Genomic DNA, 17,457 nt, shown 5'->3' with positions numbered 1-17,457 from the left:
GCCACTCACTCTGTCAAACTTACTGCCAAGCTTTATCCATTGTCCTCTGGCTCCATGTGTGGCATGGTGAGAATCTGACAAATGTCTGAGCTGGCACTGCACTAGGCAAGCAGATGGACATGAGTGTACACATTCAAGAGACCATTCTTCTCTCACTCTTACAGGCAGGAAATCTAGATGTGAATGTCCAAATTACTATTGATTCAGAGCTTGCAAGTCTATGATCAAGAGGATGCTACAGTCCTTGGTCCAGTTTTGATCTAGAATCAGCACCACCAAAGGGCATGTGTTGGTCCTGTTAGAATCAGCTGTAAAGGAAGAAAGTGGAACAGAAAGGCAGTGCTCCCTCAATTGCCTTCTGTGGAAAGAGTGTGTTATAGCATAAATCAAATTGGCTTTTTCTCAGTCAGATGAGTATTTATGAACAGAATAAAAAGGTCACTTCCACTCCCTGCAATGTGTAGGATTATGTCCACAGATGCCAGTTTGTCATTTAGACAATATTTTCCATGTGTATCAGTGATATAAATTTTGATATGTGTATGTGATATTGTTAGTGAACTACAGTTTATTTTTCAATAGAGAAAGAGATGGATGTGACTTCAGAATTTTATAGCATGACTTTACTCACTTTTTTTCCTGTGCACAAAATATTAAACACTAAAAAAAATCCTCATTCCTCACTGAGAAACTACTTTTAGGCAAGCAAAGGGAAGGAGAGAGTTGGGAATTTTTCCATATTTGACCAGAAATGTAAGTGGCTCCCAAGTTGTGATCATTTGAAGGCAGTGCTAGTGGGAATGTTAATGAATAATTGCAACTGCAAAATAAGAGAAAATATCCCTTCATGAAGGCTTTGTTTTCACACTTTCTATTTTAGATGGTTGCCCAGGTCTCTGTTATGGAAATGGGAGGTGCACTCTTGATCAGAATGGGTGGCACTGTGTTTGTCAAGTGGGCTGGAGTGGCTCAGGATGTAACGTTGTCATGGAAATGGTGTGTGCAGATAACCTGGACAATGATGGAGGTATGATACATAATTCATGTGTCTCTGTTTATCTGTCACATCCTTGACTGCCATTTAAATCCATAGTTTTGGTGTATACTTTCCTTTATATCACAAAATGTCAATATTTGCCTGTTTGCTCAAGACAGTTGTTCCACTAACTTCATCTGAAGTAGCACAGTGAGGGAACAGACCCTTGTGCTGGATGCTACTGAAGGCAGAAAGTATCTGTTGCCATATTTACCATCCCAGTACTTGTTTTTTTTTCTCATAAAAAGCAAAACAAAACAAAAGTGTAATGGGTAATTTCCTGTATCTCCTTTCTACTCTTCCTCATAATTCTGTCAGTCTTTCAGAAAAAACAGCCAAGATATACCCATATGAAAAAAACCTCCATGCCTGTCAAAATACATCCACTTAGTCTTCTATTATTATTAATTTATTTGCAACATAAAGTGCACATTTGCAGTTGCTTTTAACATTAGTCTCTCTTAATATTTCTACTGAGACACAGCACAGTTCTTGCAATTATCTGGACCTACTTTTGAAGGACTGTTGAGGAAACAAGTGTAGAAGGTGTGCAGAAGAGATTTTCGAAAATACTGTAAAAAGAGCCCTGTACTGAAATAATCACTTGCTCCTTTTTATCAGTTGAACCAAGGGCATTTGGCAATAGGTGCTCCCCTCAGTTCTCTGTGGTCTTGATTTCATTCTAAGGTTGCATAAGTTTTAGGTTTGCTGGGGAAAATGTAGTTCTTTCATACATTGGTCTCTGCTTCCTTTCCAATATTAGTTTGTTCTAATACAAGAGTTGGAGCTTTTTATTTAAAGAAAAAAACATAAAAACATCCAGTTCTATTTCAAACTTGCCAGTGGAAGAGAAGCCACAATATTCCTGAATGGTTTCTCTCAGAGTTAATTATTTTTCCTATCTGTTTTAGGAATACTCATTTACTGAACAGTCAAGGACTATTGCTTTTCTCTCCTTCACCTTCTACCACCCTTTACCATGTGCTTGTCCCATCCTCAGAGCTGTGCAGCTTTCTCATGCAGAGAGTGGATTCAAGGTTGGGTGAGGCTTTGAGAAACCTGCAGCAGTGCAAAATGTCCCTCCCCATGGCAGGAGGTTGGAACAAGGTGATTTTTAAGGTCCCTTCCAACCCATACAGTTCTATGATTTTATGATCAGCCCCGAACATGGTAAATTTTTTTTTCCTTAGATTGCACATGGAGATGTATTAAAATACATATTATCTATTGTGTCACACCTAAAGACCAGATCAGTGTCCTGGATGAGATCTTATACTTGACTGTAGAGGCAAACCTTGCTATGATGATTGTCTGTTTTCTCCTAGATCATTGATAAATTAAGCTTGATGTAGGTCCAAGAACTGAGGTCACTGTGGGACCTCAATAGAAACGTTCTGACTCAGTGATGATTCCTCATTTACAGATATATTTTGAGACCTTCTGATTTTGTATCCTGTGGGCTCTAAGACCCTGCTGTCCTTTGGCAAAGGCTTCCTCATTTCTGAACCCTATTCAAAATCGCCTTATTCCTCTCATATCCTTCCTTTTCCACTTTATTTCCAAGAGGTCCAAGAACCCTGTCTCTGCCCACTGTGCTCTGCTGCACTAGTGTGTGTCCCTGTCACACAAGGTCCCACAGCTGGCGTCCCTGCCCCCTGTGCTCTCCCATCTGTCGCTGCTCTCCCCCGCTGCCCGAGCCACTGACTCACCCGCCTGCACTCTGAAATCTGCCCACTAAACCCTGCTTAGCCTGTAATGTATGCAGAGCATTTTCTGATACACTCTGTGAACTGGCTCTGTAGAAACTGCCCTGTACTGTGATTTTGGGTGCTTTATATTCTGCAATAACAGTGAGTTATTGGAAGAGTTGGCACTTTTAACTCTAAATCTCCTTGAATTTGTCAGTTTAAGGCAGATACTTCACATCATTTCACTGCAGGTTTTAAAAGCAATTTTCTTTTCCCTTTCTAATGGGAACATAACATGGACTAGGACAGCTCTGTTGACATTAAAATTAGAGATAAGTGCAGAGAGAAATATTTAATTAATCTGACTACTGCAGATGGACTAAATGTAATTAAGTTTTCTTCACAATTTCCTATAAGAAAATTGTATCTACATATTATAGCCACTTGTCTTTATATATATATATATATATATATATGAAGTTTATAGGACCTGATTTGGTATAAGTATAAATTAGAAAGTCATTGGAGTTATACCAGTGTTAGATGAAATCAGAAGCTGTGTGTTTCAGGGTTTGTATACCAACACAACAGGAAAATCAGGAATTGGGAAAGAGGTGTAACATTACCTCTTAAGTCCTGTTTGCTGGGAGGTTGAGCATTAGACTGTAAGAATATTATGGTGACATAGCATGTTTCCATCCATCAAGCTACACACCTGGAGTAGTTTCATCAGGATGGAAGTTATTAGTATTTTCACCTGCAGCTGAGGTGAGTTAAGAGCTTGCACTTAAGTGAGTTAAACACAGCTGACAGATGGTAGCTTCCTAAGGCCTTAGGATGTGATCATAGTCAGTGACATGTAGCCCAAGAGATAATTTAAAGTGCACTTGTACAGGCCAAATCATGGAATTCAAGACCTAGCAAAGGTCTTAATCATTCCAGTTGTGTTTAAATCAAACATTTATATTTCAGTCCTACTGTGCTTCAAGTTCATGAGAGGAGGTCACCACCAAAGAACAAAGCTGTAGTAAAGTTCAGCAATTATAGTTTCAAACAAACTCTAATTTTAGGACATAGATAAAAGGATATTTTTGTGCAGCTTTAAGTTATTTTTTCAGTTAATGTGTCACATGGTACTTTTGGGGATGGAAAAACTGAAAATTTTATCATTTAAAACTACATTCAGAGACACGGCAAAGAAAATACAGGTGAGTCCCAACTATAAGGGTTCAATAATGTAATTTAATTGGCATGAGGAAGAGTTAGTGTTGTTGTTTACCCTGTATTAAGAGCACAAAAGCTTTAGGAGGGGGAAAGTCTTGAATTCATTTTTTAAGGACTGATATAATTGTATAAAGAAAAGCCATAAGCATATTCACAGGCTTCCTGGTCCTGCAGCCACTGAAGCACCAAGATCCCTTCAGTGCAGTTACTGCTGGAGGAAGATAAACCACATGTGGAGCTATTCTCAGGGGCAGGGAAAGCACAATTTCTTTTAGAGCCCCATTAGGATTCGCTGCACTTGTTCCCTGGCTGTACCAGAACTGCCTTTCCCATTCCAGCTCATAACTCTCTGTTAGCTTTCTCCTGCTCACAGACTTAAGGGCATGTTTACCTGTTCAAATATCACTACAAATATCAGTGGAAAGGTCTTAGCATTATAACAGATGCACGATGGCATGGTTTGCACTTGCTCTCATGGAGTGCTTCTGCAGTCTGTTAGCAGTGTGATGTCCATTAAAAAATGCCAAGGAGTCAAGCAGGTGTCCTTTGCAGTGGGGCCTTTCCCTCACTGTGGCTTCCCTCAGCATAATTCCCCATTCCTTATCCTCCTTCTTTCACTGTCTCAACTGACATGATTTCAGTTTATTAAGATGGCCATTCAGCTTATTGAACAGGTAATTTCCTCATGTCCTGCCACTAATTTAGATTCATTGGAAGCTCCAGTAGCTCCAGAAGATCTCTAGAAGGCTCTGCTGAGCTCTTTGCAGGCAAGGTGCCTGTGTCTTGGGGCAGGAGGCAGAGCACACTGCTGAGGTGTGGGGACACACAGGGCACTCAGAGGTCACACCAAAATTTGCCTGGTTTTTGGACATACACTTACACAGCTGCTGCACAAACAGGTCTTTGTCTCAAGCTGAAAGTTGCAGCCTGTGACTCCCATTAGTTTCTTTGATAAGATCTCCCTTTTAAATTTGCCTGCATCTCCTTTTATCATTTGTCTTTCATGAATCAATCTTGCCTGTTTGTTTTTAAGGAAAATGCTGTTTACTACAAGCTTTGAATTATTTTCCAAATATGCCTTCAGTCACTTCAGACAGTTATTGTAGCATTCTCCAAGCTTTTCCAAGCACAAAGAAATATATGACTCAGCATAGCCTTGGGTTGATAACCAGTGCTGCTAAAATATTGATGTATTTCTGACCCGTCCACTGGCGTTTTAATAACCTATCCATCACAGAGATATTGAGTCCATATATAAGTAATATGCTATTATTACCCAATATAAATAATACTGATGGGAATGGTTTTCATTGTTGCTGAGCAGCGAGGACTCTCTAGGGATCCTTAGAGTTTCTGAAAACCCTGATACATTCATATTGTCCTGAGTGTGGAAGGCCAAACACTACTGGTACTCAGTGGGTAACAGCACTCACAGCCTTTCCATGGATTTCCTTATATAAACACCAGCGTTCCCAGTTAACAGCCTCACTGTCTGCTGCCTGCTATGTATTATGGATAAAATTTGGGCACTTTGAATTAATGCATATGAATAAGCATTAGAGACTCTTGACAGTTGCTGCTGCTGCTGCTTCGTCTCTTCTGAAGTTCCTCTTTGATTCCGTTTGCTTGGATTCCTGGCAACACTAATTAGACTGAACTGAGCCTGTGGTGAATAAAGTCAGCACAGGCAATATTTAAAGAGACACTTAAATAGCATTTTTTTACTTTCTGTGAAAATGTTCTGAACATAGATCTCACAGCTCCATCTCTGGCTTGCGCTCACTGGGATCAGTATAGACAGAGCAGGAGTGCACTGATACACACACACCCCTCTGGGTAGCTCTGCAGCAGTGAAAATTAGTTATTTGTACTTACAAAATTATAGAATAACCTGAGTTGAACAGGACCCACAAGAATCATCCAATTGTGGCTCCTGACCCTGCACAGGACAGCCCCAAAAATTACACCGTGTATCTGAGAGTGTTATCCAAACACTTCTTGAACTCTGCCAGGTTCTGTGCTGTGACAACTTTCCAGGAAAGCCTGTTCCAGTACCCTACACCCTCTGAGTGAAGAACCTTTTCCTAATATCCAGCCTAAACCTCCCCTGACACAGCTTCATGATGTTCCCCTGAGTCCTGTCACTGGTCACCAGAGAGGAGAGATCAGTGCCTGTCCCTCTGCAGGTGTTGAAGACCACAGTGAGGTCTTCCTCAGTCTCCTCCAGGCTGAACAAGCCAGGTGACCTCTGGTGTTCCTCTTAGGGCTTCCCCTAGAAGGCTTTCACCATCTTCATAGCTCTGCTTTGGACATTTTCTAATGGCTTTATATCTTTTTTATGTCGTGGTGCCCAAAACTAAGCACAACATATCTAATCTAGAGATTACATTTTCATGTCACTGAGCAAGTGCATCATTAGGATGTGTTTGTGGGCGTGTCTGCATACATGTTCATGCACCGTATAAGCATCTACACCACTTCTTGTAGTATTCTGGGTTTGACATTACCATAAAACTTCAAATCTGTTTGTTTACATTAAACAGGTAGTTAATTTCAGTACATCATCTGCATGTGTGAAAAAAGATTTAAAGTGTTAGAGCTCTGCTCATTTAATGAACTTTTAAGCAGAAGAATATCAATTGTAAGTTTTATTGCTAGTTGTTTTCCTCACCAGAACTTAATGATAGTGCATGGTTTATTAAAATAACTAACATCAGCAACATGGGAGGTAGAATCTGATAGAATTTTTCATTTTCATAGCCAGTTAATAAAGTGTCTCAGTGGTTTAATAGACAATAAGCTGCTGTGCAAGTTGTTGTGTTCTTCACTGGTGAGGTGGGGAAGCCACCACTGCTGGTGTGAACCACTTTGTTCTTTGTCCCCTTACCAGTGTCCCCATGCAGTGCCTCTTTATTGACCTTGGGTGCTCCTGAAATTGTATCTAGACAATTTGTACCAATTGTGAACACAGATCCATTTTCAGGAACATGAGTTATTGTGATACTGCCATATTTGTGCTCATGAATTGCAAGTACTGCAAGGGTGGATGAGAAGAATAGAGATGCTGGGATTTGAAAAGTAGGTGACAGAGGTGTTCATATCAGGCACAGAATATATGACTTGTTTAATGTTCTTGCAAGTAACTTAGAGCTGACAAAATGCCTTTTTCATTTCCAACTGTTATTTTATTTTATTTTAATGACAACACAAGTATTCTGCAGCACATGGAAACCTCAAGTGCGAAACATATGAAATGCACTCACTGTGCAGCATTTTGCCAGACGTAGAAAGTAGAGAGATCTGTCTTGCTGGAAAGTAGCCAGTGGAGAGGCAGGTCCATAGCCACAGGTCCATTGCCAATTTTTCTGGCTGCTAAAGGTGATCATGCCTGTAGAAGAGAGATTGCTGCCCAATGTGTACATCAGAAAATGTGCTGTACCAAGCACAACATGAGCCTTCTATGACTGCAGCAGAAGCATAGGTAAGGAAGTAATTTCACACTGCTTGTGACATCCCTTCCATCATATTGGATAAGGAATAGATATATATACAAATGTATAAGCAAGAAAATGTATTTTGTTTGATGGAAAACTTTGTGTGATTCCATTGACACACACTCCTGACCCAATAAATATTAATATCATTCCATATAGAAGGCTTCCTGAAGAAATCTATTCCCCAGCAAAGGAATGGGAAAATCTTGTCCTAGTTTTGTGATTTATTGCAATGCAGATAGGAGTGCTGTGACTGAAAACAGAGGAACTTGTTTTGGCATGCTCTGCCTTCTCTTTGAGGCTGTTTAAATTATTGAAGAGTACTATGAAGTGTTTTCTATCCTGAAGTCTATCTTTGTGAATTCTGTTTTAGAAGTAATATTAAACATATTTTAATTTTCTAATTCACTTTCAAAACAAAAATCCCAGTTCATCATTATCCTTGCATACAAAAGAAGGTACCTGGAGGATGGGAAACCATAATCTCAGACTCATCAAAGTGCAAATCACTTTATTATATAAATCTGGAGTGTACTGTGAATGTGCCTGTCTTTCATATAAAATAAATTTTAAAAATGCTAACAACAAACCAAAACCATTTATACATCTGTAATACATTTTAGTCTGCACCTACGCTGTGATGCACTTTGGGGTAATTGACAGTAAAAACTTCATTGTACAGGGATCTCCTGCTGTATGAATTACAGTGTTTGCTGTTTGTAGTTGTTTGTTCATACTCCTGACTGTTGTCTCCTGAGATTTAAAAGAAACCCTGCTGATTTACTAACACAGTGAGCTTTTTAATAGTTGGTTCCTGATAGGGAAATTTAACTAAAATTGTGACCGTTGGTTGAGAACTGACTAATGTATCTGTAGCAGTTTCAAGTGAATGAATTTGACAATAGAGTTTATAAACAGGATTTATTTGGCATATTTTTTTCTGGGATATTCTCCTGAATCAAAAATCTCATTTCAAATAGGATTGGCTTGTTGAAAATTTTATCCTCACCTGCACTTACTAATACAATTTGCATTATCACAACCTGCCTCCATATGTAGCTTGTGATTCTGTACCAGCTTGGTTTACCTGGTCCATTTTGATGGATATTGTGCTAAATTATAGGAGTTTTCTTTCAAGGTCTTAGATTTGGATTTTCTTATTTTTTTTTCTTTTTAATTGTTTCATTTAAAACCAATGTCTTGAATGAGCCTAAAGTGGAATAAAGATATTGTTTTGGCTTAAGAGTTTCCTGTTTGCCCTGAAACAGGTGTTTTATTATTTTACTTCTCTACAAAATTATAAAAATATTTTCAGTTCTATGTAAGTCAGTTTCTCTTCTAAATTTTGGTTGATTGGGGAAAAGCTGGAAGTTGCATTATTCAGACAATTGTAGTTAATTATCCTAAAATACACACGGTATTCTGATCCAAATACATGATTTTGAGAGTCCACAGAGAAGCTGCTGCTTCTGCACCTCCTGCCTTACTGCCCATGAAGCATCTTCTCTGAGCCTAATATGTGTCTTCTCTTTCATTCTGCATGGTTGTGTGAGGAGATTGAAATAAATTCCCATCTGATCAATCAAAATAACATTTTTTAATGCACCATGAGAGAGAAAGAGAACCCATAAATGATGGTCTGTGACCTAGAACACTTCTCCTTTGCATTAATACTAATATTTTGGGTAGGAGTTTCTTTCTCTGATGACTCTGTAGCCTTTGTTGCCCGTAAGCTGTTCCTGCTGAATTCAGCACTCCGTTCTTTTGTAGTGGTGTTAGGACACACACCAGTCTCAAAGTGGCTTGTTCAGATTTTGTAGTGGTGTTAGGACACACACCAGTCTCAAAGTGGCTTGTTCAGATTTTGTAGTGGTGTTAGGACACACACCAGTCTCAAAGTGGCTTGTTCAGATTTTGTAGTGGTGTTAGGACACACACCAGTCTCAAAGTGGCTTGTTCAGATGTGCTTCTGGGACCTCACACCTCCTGATGGGAAATCTCCCTGTTGTAGACCTGGGAGGCTGAAGAGGCAAATGAAACCAGGTGCAAGTAATTCAAACCAAAACAACTCCATTAGCAGAACCTTGAAGAGTTTATAAGGCAGTTATGTTGCTGACAAGTAAGCTGTAAAGAAAAGAGGAAAATTGAGTCTGATTGGAAGATGGAAAGCTGCATTCCCTTTCCTTGGTTTCTTTTTGTGTACAGCCTGAATGCACTCTGTTGGTCACCAGGTATGTAAGCTCTTGACCAAAGCAGAGGAAAATGAGGACTCTATTAGAAAAAGCAGAATAGTTAAGTGTTATTTTTGTAGCTATTTCTTTCCTAGGCAGACCTTCATATTCTAATATTTCTGTGACCTTTCACTTTTATTTCTTATATAAATGAGAGAATCAGGTCAGCTCAGTTCCCACATCTAATAGCTTGTTGACGAGGAAAAAATTAATCAGAATTGCTTGTGTAGAATAAATTACTCCAAAATAGCTTCCCCATGGATACTGTTTTTCTGAAATATGTGCTCCTTTTTTCTGGTTAGCACAAAATCTGCTAGACCAATGTTTGTCAGGTTTCTCAGGTGGACAGTGATGAGCTTGTAGAAATTGGCATCTTCCAGAAAATCTGTTGATTCTTCAAACAAGACTTGTCACTGCCATAACCTTTCCCCTGGCACAGCCACTACCAGTACAAACCACAGCAAGAGATTTCAATGTCTTTATGACATTTTCAAGTCTAGTAGAATTCTTTAATGTTTTTGGTCTTGGATGATGTGCTGAAAAGCATCTGTAGCTTGATGCTTTTCAGTTCACTTATTAAGAATACAGAGAGCTTCATTCCTTGGACAAAAAAAATAGATGAAACAATATTATTTTCCTTGCAATTCCAAGCATGCTCTTCAAGTTTTCAACCCAAAACAATTTTTTTTTTTCATCAGAACACACTGAAAATTACTCTGGTTTATGTTCTGAACTCCTCTAACCCTTCCTGTGTGCTTTTGTTTAGACTGGAGGTCCCTTTATTGTTTTAGCTTACTGACTTCCTAGCAGATTTCAGTTGCTTCCGAGGCTTTCCTGAATATAAAGTGACTTTTACACTCAAAGTCAATAAACTCAACATTGCCCTGTGAAGTTATTCTTCCACTGCTGGCAGCTGCCTGTTGTCTCCAGGATTTGGGGAATGTGGAAAGCACACACTGACCTGTAGCCATGCCAGCTCTGCTGCAGCCGAGGGTCCTAGATTATTGTTGCTAGCTATATCCACTTGCCCTTGGCTCATCTTTACAAAAACTAGCCTGCTCTGATTTCCCAGTTGCAGAGGATAGATTTGTTAATATTTTTGTGCTTAGCCAAGCAATTCTCTTGCTCAAGGTCAGGCAAGGATTCTCAGATGCCAGAAAAGCCCATTTCATTAGATGTGTTTGTTCTGTAGAAGGGCTTTTGCTTTCTTTTCCAAGTCAGTGTTTTGTGCTGCCGTTTACTGAGCGTTCACACAGAGCTCTGTTGGGAAAGCAGTAGGCTTGGCTGGGGACTGGTCTCACACCCATCAAAATCAACAACAAAACTCCAGGAACTCCCTTGCTCCCTCCAGGTGCACCCCTGAGGTGCAGTTTGCCCAGAGGAGGTGCAGTTTGATGACTTCAGAGTGTTGGTATGAACAGAACATAGAAAGTCAAAACATGAAATGAAAATATCTGACAGCATGTTGTTCCTATAGCATTTGAATTTTAACATAAGGAAGATCCATACAGTGATATGATGACTCTGTATTTATTCCGACCAACCTTGTTAGAAAGACAGAGTGTCTTTGTTGAAGGATAACACCTTTATCTTGCTTTAAATGCAAGCTACACAGCTGCTAAGTCATAAAGTGGATGTTGAAGATTGTTGGATATATTACCATCTCCTATTAAATCTGTTTCTGACTGAGTATGTAATTTAGCCAATTTGGACATCTAAGCTACTGATAAAAACAATTAAATGTCAATAGCCCAATTTTAAGTTTTATTTAGGTGCTTAATTTAGATGTAATTCAGTGCTTCAGTTTTTGTCATACACTTTAGCCACAAATGTTGCTGCAAGTTTGTCCATGAAGAAATGTGGATTTCTGAAAAAAATCTATGATTTCTTCTATTTTTCATACTTGACAATGGACAGAGGAGGAATAGCTTTATTTTCACTTCCCAAATTTGCTTTCATGGTGCAAATATCTGTAGAGAAGACTGTAACTGTCTGGTCACTGGGATAGAGGCTGAATCAAGGTGTGTATTTGTGCTGCAGGTGTAGTTAGGATTTTGCCCTTTCTGGATCATTCTGATACTGCAACCAATAAATGAAAAGTAAATATCCTAAACCACTTGGAAAACTATTGTAGGGCTTAAACCAGAAGTTAGACAGCTATAACAAGTACATTTTTTTCACTACTGCAGTGGGGACACTTAGGAGAATTGGGTAAGTTTCAGACCTTGTTGTTGGGGAGTGGTTAGTGAGTGTATGTCCCACCTGGGGTGACCAGGCAGTGCTGACAATAAAGGTCTGTTAGAGGGAGCAGCTGCACAGTGTGGGTCACATTGCACTGATAAATGAATTGTAGTAACTTTCTTCTGCCTGGTCTGCAGGGAAAGACTGTCCTGCTCTTCCCTTTTCACTTAGTTTGTAGGGTCTCACTGAGTGAGGATTTGGTGAGGTGATACAGTGTTAATGACTGAGACAAATAACCCTCCTGGACTAAGCATATACATTAATGCTTTATTGAATGTGACTGTGTTATGATCAGCATGTCTTCACATTGATTACATCCCTCCTGTGCCCTCTGATAATAAATGTGCTGCTTTATTCTTAGAACTGCTCAATTTCCTGAAGTTTCCATTCTTTCCATTTTAGATGGCTTGACAGACTGTGTAGACCCTGACTGTTGTCAGCAAAGCAATTGTTACTCAAGTCCTCTCTGCCAGGGTTCACCTGATCCCCTTGACCTTATTCAGCACAGCCAACCACCCTTCTCTCAGCATCCTCCAAGGCTCTTCTATGATCGAATCAGATTCCTTATTGGGAAGGAAAGCACTCACGTAATCCCAGGAGATGTCTCCTTTGAGAGCAGGTGAGTCTTCTTTTAAGTGAAAGACTTTTCTGAATATTGAGAACTGCAATTAAATTATTTAACGAGGAAAAAAATGGGGATACCTGGTTAGTTGAGAATTCTTCACCAGTGCTCATTAAATACTTAAGAGGATAGCAAACTTTAAAGTCCCAATAGCTGATGATCTTGGTTACCAGATTGTTGTTGCTACCTGTCTGGTTGGTGGAAGTTTCCCACCACCACACTCTGCTGCTCTTATTAACAAGACTGACTGTTGTGGAAGGTAAATTGTCTCATACTTGTAAAATCAGCAGGGGATGTTCAGCCCTTCCTGCTGTGCATATGTAATGGCAGGATGCAGAATGACAAGTTGGATTCACATCTGCTGTCTTCAGTTACCTTTTTGCCCAATACAATTTGATTGGTATTTACAGTGCAGTGAATTTAATATGTGTCACTTACATATAATCTAGGCACATAATTTTAAAACTTCCTTGGTTTTGCTACACCTTGATAAAGCAGAGTGGAGTTTACTGGTTTGTGCTGCCAGTTATTATACAAAGAGTAGAGTGATGCCTGAGTGTTTGTGATATTGGCTTTGCCCTTTAACAGGAAGGAGCTGTGCAGTAGAAAAAGGGCACTTACTTGCTCAGAAAACCTGGTAACACATATTTTCTTGGACATTTGGAATAGAAGAGCACATAAGTTTTTTATGCTGCAGTTCACTTGGGAAGCTATAACTTACATGCTGACAAAGAGATCCACAAATCATCCACATCACCTGACTATTACCCTGTCAACTAGGCCTATGCATTAGATAAACCATGTTCCAGTAATAAGCACATAAGAATTTATTTTTGCAGTGCATAGCACTTAGTTTACAACCTCAACACAATCCTGCACACAAATTCAGTGCCCCTTTTTTCTTCAGCATTCATTTTTAATAAAGTAAATTTGTAAACAATCATCATTGATCTGAAATACCTAAACATTTAATCACTATCAATAATATAACAGGATGTTATAAATATGTAGAGCAATAGGCCATGAAGATGAACTCCATGAGAAGCATCCACCACTGGTGGGTTTCTTAGAGTGTTGCACTTATGAATGAGGCCCCTGTACTTGGGGCAGGGTTCTTGGCTGGCTCTGTGTGCAGTTTAAACCAAAATTCACTACTGAAAAATTTTCCTCATCAAAATGCCTCACAGTGGGGAGTTTCCAGAGAGGAGGTGAGTGCTCAAGTTGCCTGTACAGTGTTCTGTGACACTGCAAATGTTAGCAGCCAGATTGTACATAATCCCATCAACGTGCTTTTATAGATATAAGGAATTGATCTTTTAAAGCTATCATTGATGGGATTTAACTTGGATTTAAAAGCTTTTTCTGAGTATTTCATTTCTTTACCCTGATACCTGCCATGCCTTTCAAGACTGAAGAGCAGTGAAGTTCCATGTGGGAGCAGCAGCCCACCCTCACCATGGCTTCTGACTTCTGCTGCTTTGGAGTAGGACTGCTGGCATTGGTGCATCACTGACACCCAGATACCATTTCCTCCCACTGCAGACAAATTCATCATTAGCTTGAGAAGATCTTTGGGATTCAGATGAGGATGGCTGCATCTTTGGAGTCAGGGCAGTGCCTGGAGCCTCGTGCTGGGCTGTGTCTCTGAGGTTTGTCAGCAGTAATCTGCAATGTTCTGGGCACCCCAAAGGGTTCCTCAGTCCACGTTTTGCTTGATCCTTGAGTTTTCCGGGCTGTTGAAATATTGTTCATCCATAAGTCAAATATTATTAAAAACTGCCAGAATTCTACTTGAGGATGAGAGATAAGCAGGGTCTCTGAAAGAGGCAATAGCTAAACTGTGGTGCTTCTGTTTAGAAATCCTCCTCTGACATTGCCAATCTGACTGTCATCTTGTGTCAGTTCTTCTCCTGGGAATTAAGATTACTGAAAAAAATGTAGAAAGACAACTGCTGCTGCAGTAACAAACATCAGAAATCTGTGATCCAGCCTATCTGGAAAGAATGCTTGAGGGGTTTTAATCTCCTTTGGGCTATTGCTGAAAAGGTTGTGTCTAGGCTGATGATATTAACTCATGGCTGCCTGCAATGCCACTGATTTTATAACATTGATGGTTCAGCATGAAATGTTGGAAGGATTGGATGTAATAGTGTCATATATTTATTTTAGAGCACTGCTATCCATTCCCACTGGTGCTCCAATTTTGCAAAGCGCTATCTGCCTTTTTTTTTTTTTTTTTTCTTAATTTCCCTTTATAAGAAATCTCTGGGGCCATTAGGAGCATTAAGGAAGAGACATCTATCCAGTGTTTTCAGTCCTCTGATTCAAATGACATTGTGCAGTGTTTTACTATACCACAGGTCAGTGGAACTCTAGTACGGGTGATGTTTGCATGATGTTTTATCTTTTGCTGGAGACAAAATTATGTTGATTAGATCTTGGAGCACTATCAAAAATGGTGAAGATTATCTCTGTCCTTCAGACTGCGTTTGGTTTCTGCCATATCCTGGAATTTTCCAAATAACCTGACATACTAAAGCTAGTTGTTCTGACAGGTGCTGAGACATCTATCCCTCTGCATTTGCATCTTGGACTTTACTTAGGTCTAATATTTAAACATTTGGCTTATACAGTATGGTCAGGATATTGCATGAGCCATGGCTAAAGACTACACCAAAAATAATGTCAAGGGGCTACATGCTTGCAAAACATTTTACTTTTTGTTATGTCAAAGCTATGTCATATGCACTGGGTTTTCACAAACTCCCACTTGAACTGTGACATGCTGAAAGGCAGATTAGAGACATTCTGGATAAATGGAAATGTACTTGCTTACATCAGGCATGGTTTTAACCTACTGCACCTAGCAGGGTGTAGCAGATTATAATGTTTTTGTCAACTTCTGTTCTCAGGAAAGATTTTTGCTTGTTTCTTTGCTGAGGTTTCTTGTTTTGTTTTAATGCATGCTGCTGGCAAGCTATTTGACTCACTGCAAATTGCCCACGAAGAGGGTCCAGTGTATGGTACTGAATTAATTACCCTTCAAATGCTGCTTACAGCAACGTTGTCAGCAGGAAGAAATGAATGTACCTCACTAGCCTTCAGCTTCATTTCTCTCATTGAAGATTTTAATCAGAAAAGTAATACAGTAAATGACATCTTCTGGTAATGTGACACTTGTAAATTCACAAGCTGCTTGACAGAGTTCCATATCTGAGCCTAATGTCTCAGCCTGAGGTGTTTATTGGAAACTTAACATGCAAAACAAAAGCAAAAAAAAATAGCAGGTAAGTAGCAGCAGAGCAAGGCAAAATGGTAGTAAAATAATAAAATGTTTTACAAGTACTGAAAGAATACCTCTGAAATTTAAACTTCTGTTCTATTTTAAATTAGAGAAGTCAGACAAAACTGCCTGATAGCAGAGACCTGAGATCCACGAGGTAGTGAGTTCCTCAGTTACTCGTGGAATGACCCATGAAGCAATGACAGAGGAATCCTACTTCTTTTAGGCCACATGCAACCCCTGGGAATCTCAGCTTCCTCTCAAAAGCCAACTGCTCCCTCTGGAGTTGCAGATTTAGTACAGCTTGCCAGGGGACTGGGAACATTTTTAATGCATTTGAAAACACTAAGGCAGCTTATCAGGGACATGTTCTTGCCCAGGTTCACCAAATTAGAAAAGACATTTTTGCACTTACTTTCAAGTTAAAACAGCTCGGAAAGCCTTGGGTCTGAGATTATGCAATCATCACAAATAGGTGGCTGTTGGACAGATAGTACAAGTTATCCCCCCTGAGAAAGCAAAGCAGAGCGGCTACAAGAGTGTGGAATAAGTCTGAGAGGCAGAAAGTACAGTGCATTGAGGAGACATCCTGATCTTTAGAGGTTTCTCTGCTCACATGAAGAGAAGCACTGAGTGGTACCAGGCCTCCAGCTCATCAGGGGAGAGGATGGATGTTGAGGCAGGGAAGCGTGAAGTGGCAGTTGCCTGGGAAGGGACCCCACTGCAGGGAACGTGCCCTAAAAGCTCAGTAAGGGAAGGAATTGAGTGAGGTTCTTTGTTCTCCGAGCAGCAGAGCTGCAGGGAACCTGCGTGCCAGCATGCCTGGGGACACGGGCTGTGCTCGGGGAGCTGCCTGCAGGCTGGGGCTCTTGGTTACCTCCCTGATAAGGAGCCTTGGAGACTCATGCTGGTCATGAAGTAACTGAAAAATGTTTTCATAGCTGCAGTAAATGCCAGAATTAAAGCTAATTCTGATAAAATGCTTAGTCAAAAATTTAGTAGGTTCTGGTAATTCGAAAAGAGGCCAGATAAGACTCTTCAACTTAGAGTAGGTCATAAAGAAACATTAAATAATGAGGACAAATGTAGGAGCACAGAGGTAGGCTTAGGACATTTAAGATCTAAGAGATTAGAAAGACAATCCAGTACAGATAAATGTAGAATAATGAGGTTTATGTGTCTTTATCACATACCGTAAATATGTGTGGCTTGTAAAGAATGATGAATAAAAAAGAAGAATGTTGAAAGATAAGTCTCTTAATATTATTTATGAATAATGGGAAGTAAAGTGAATGAGTAAAGGAAAGAAAGACCATGGATGAAATAATGGGGATTTTGATGAGCTTTTATCATACAAGTCTGTGTGCTTGATAAAATACGAGGACAGAGTAGTGTCAGAAGACAGGTCTGTGTGGAATGAACAAACAGGAGTGCAAGAATAATGGCACTGAATAATGATTATTCCCAGGGGTCTCACTCTCACACCTAAGTGTGTTGTAAATATATGGAGTGCATTAATAAAATTATTAAAAAAGAAAATGCACATCTGTTGATGTTAGAAATATGGGAAAATAAGATAAACAAGTATTTTCTGCTTGAAGAAATCAAAGAGTAATTTAACCTGGCTGTTCTTTTGCG

General features: G+C 39.6%; 1 protein-coding gene across 26 annotated transcripts in view; it reads left to right on the top strand.

Moving 5' to 3' along the window:
- TENM1 (teneurin transmembrane protein 1) overlaps nt 1-17,457 on the top strand; it is a 793,032-nt gene that overhangs the window by 696,085 nt on the left and 79,490 nt on the right. For 24 of the 26 annotated variants that reach the window (XM_085571039.1, XM_077786535.2, XM_085571036.1 and 21 more), the window contains 2 exons: nt 881-1,027; nt 12,317-12,533. In XM_085571039.1, the coding sequence (XP_085427165.1) occupies nt 881-1,027; nt 12,317-12,533 (364 nt within the window). The remainder of the gene's footprint in view (nt 1-880; nt 1,028-12,316; nt 12,534-17,457) is intronic. The other 2 variants (XM_085571045.1, XM_085571049.1) reach the window with 1 other exon arrangement.

This window comes from Lonchura striata, chromosome 4A (genome assembly GCF_050655825.1).
Source record: "Lonchura striata isolate lonStrDom1 chromosome 4A, ASM5065582v1, whole genome shotgun sequence".
Taxonomy (NCBI): domain Eukaryota; kingdom Metazoa; phylum Chordata; class Aves; order Passeriformes; family Estrildidae; genus Lonchura; species Lonchura striata.
Note: the sequence above shows the minus strand (reverse complement) of the source record. Positions and strands in the feature narration are given on the sequence as shown.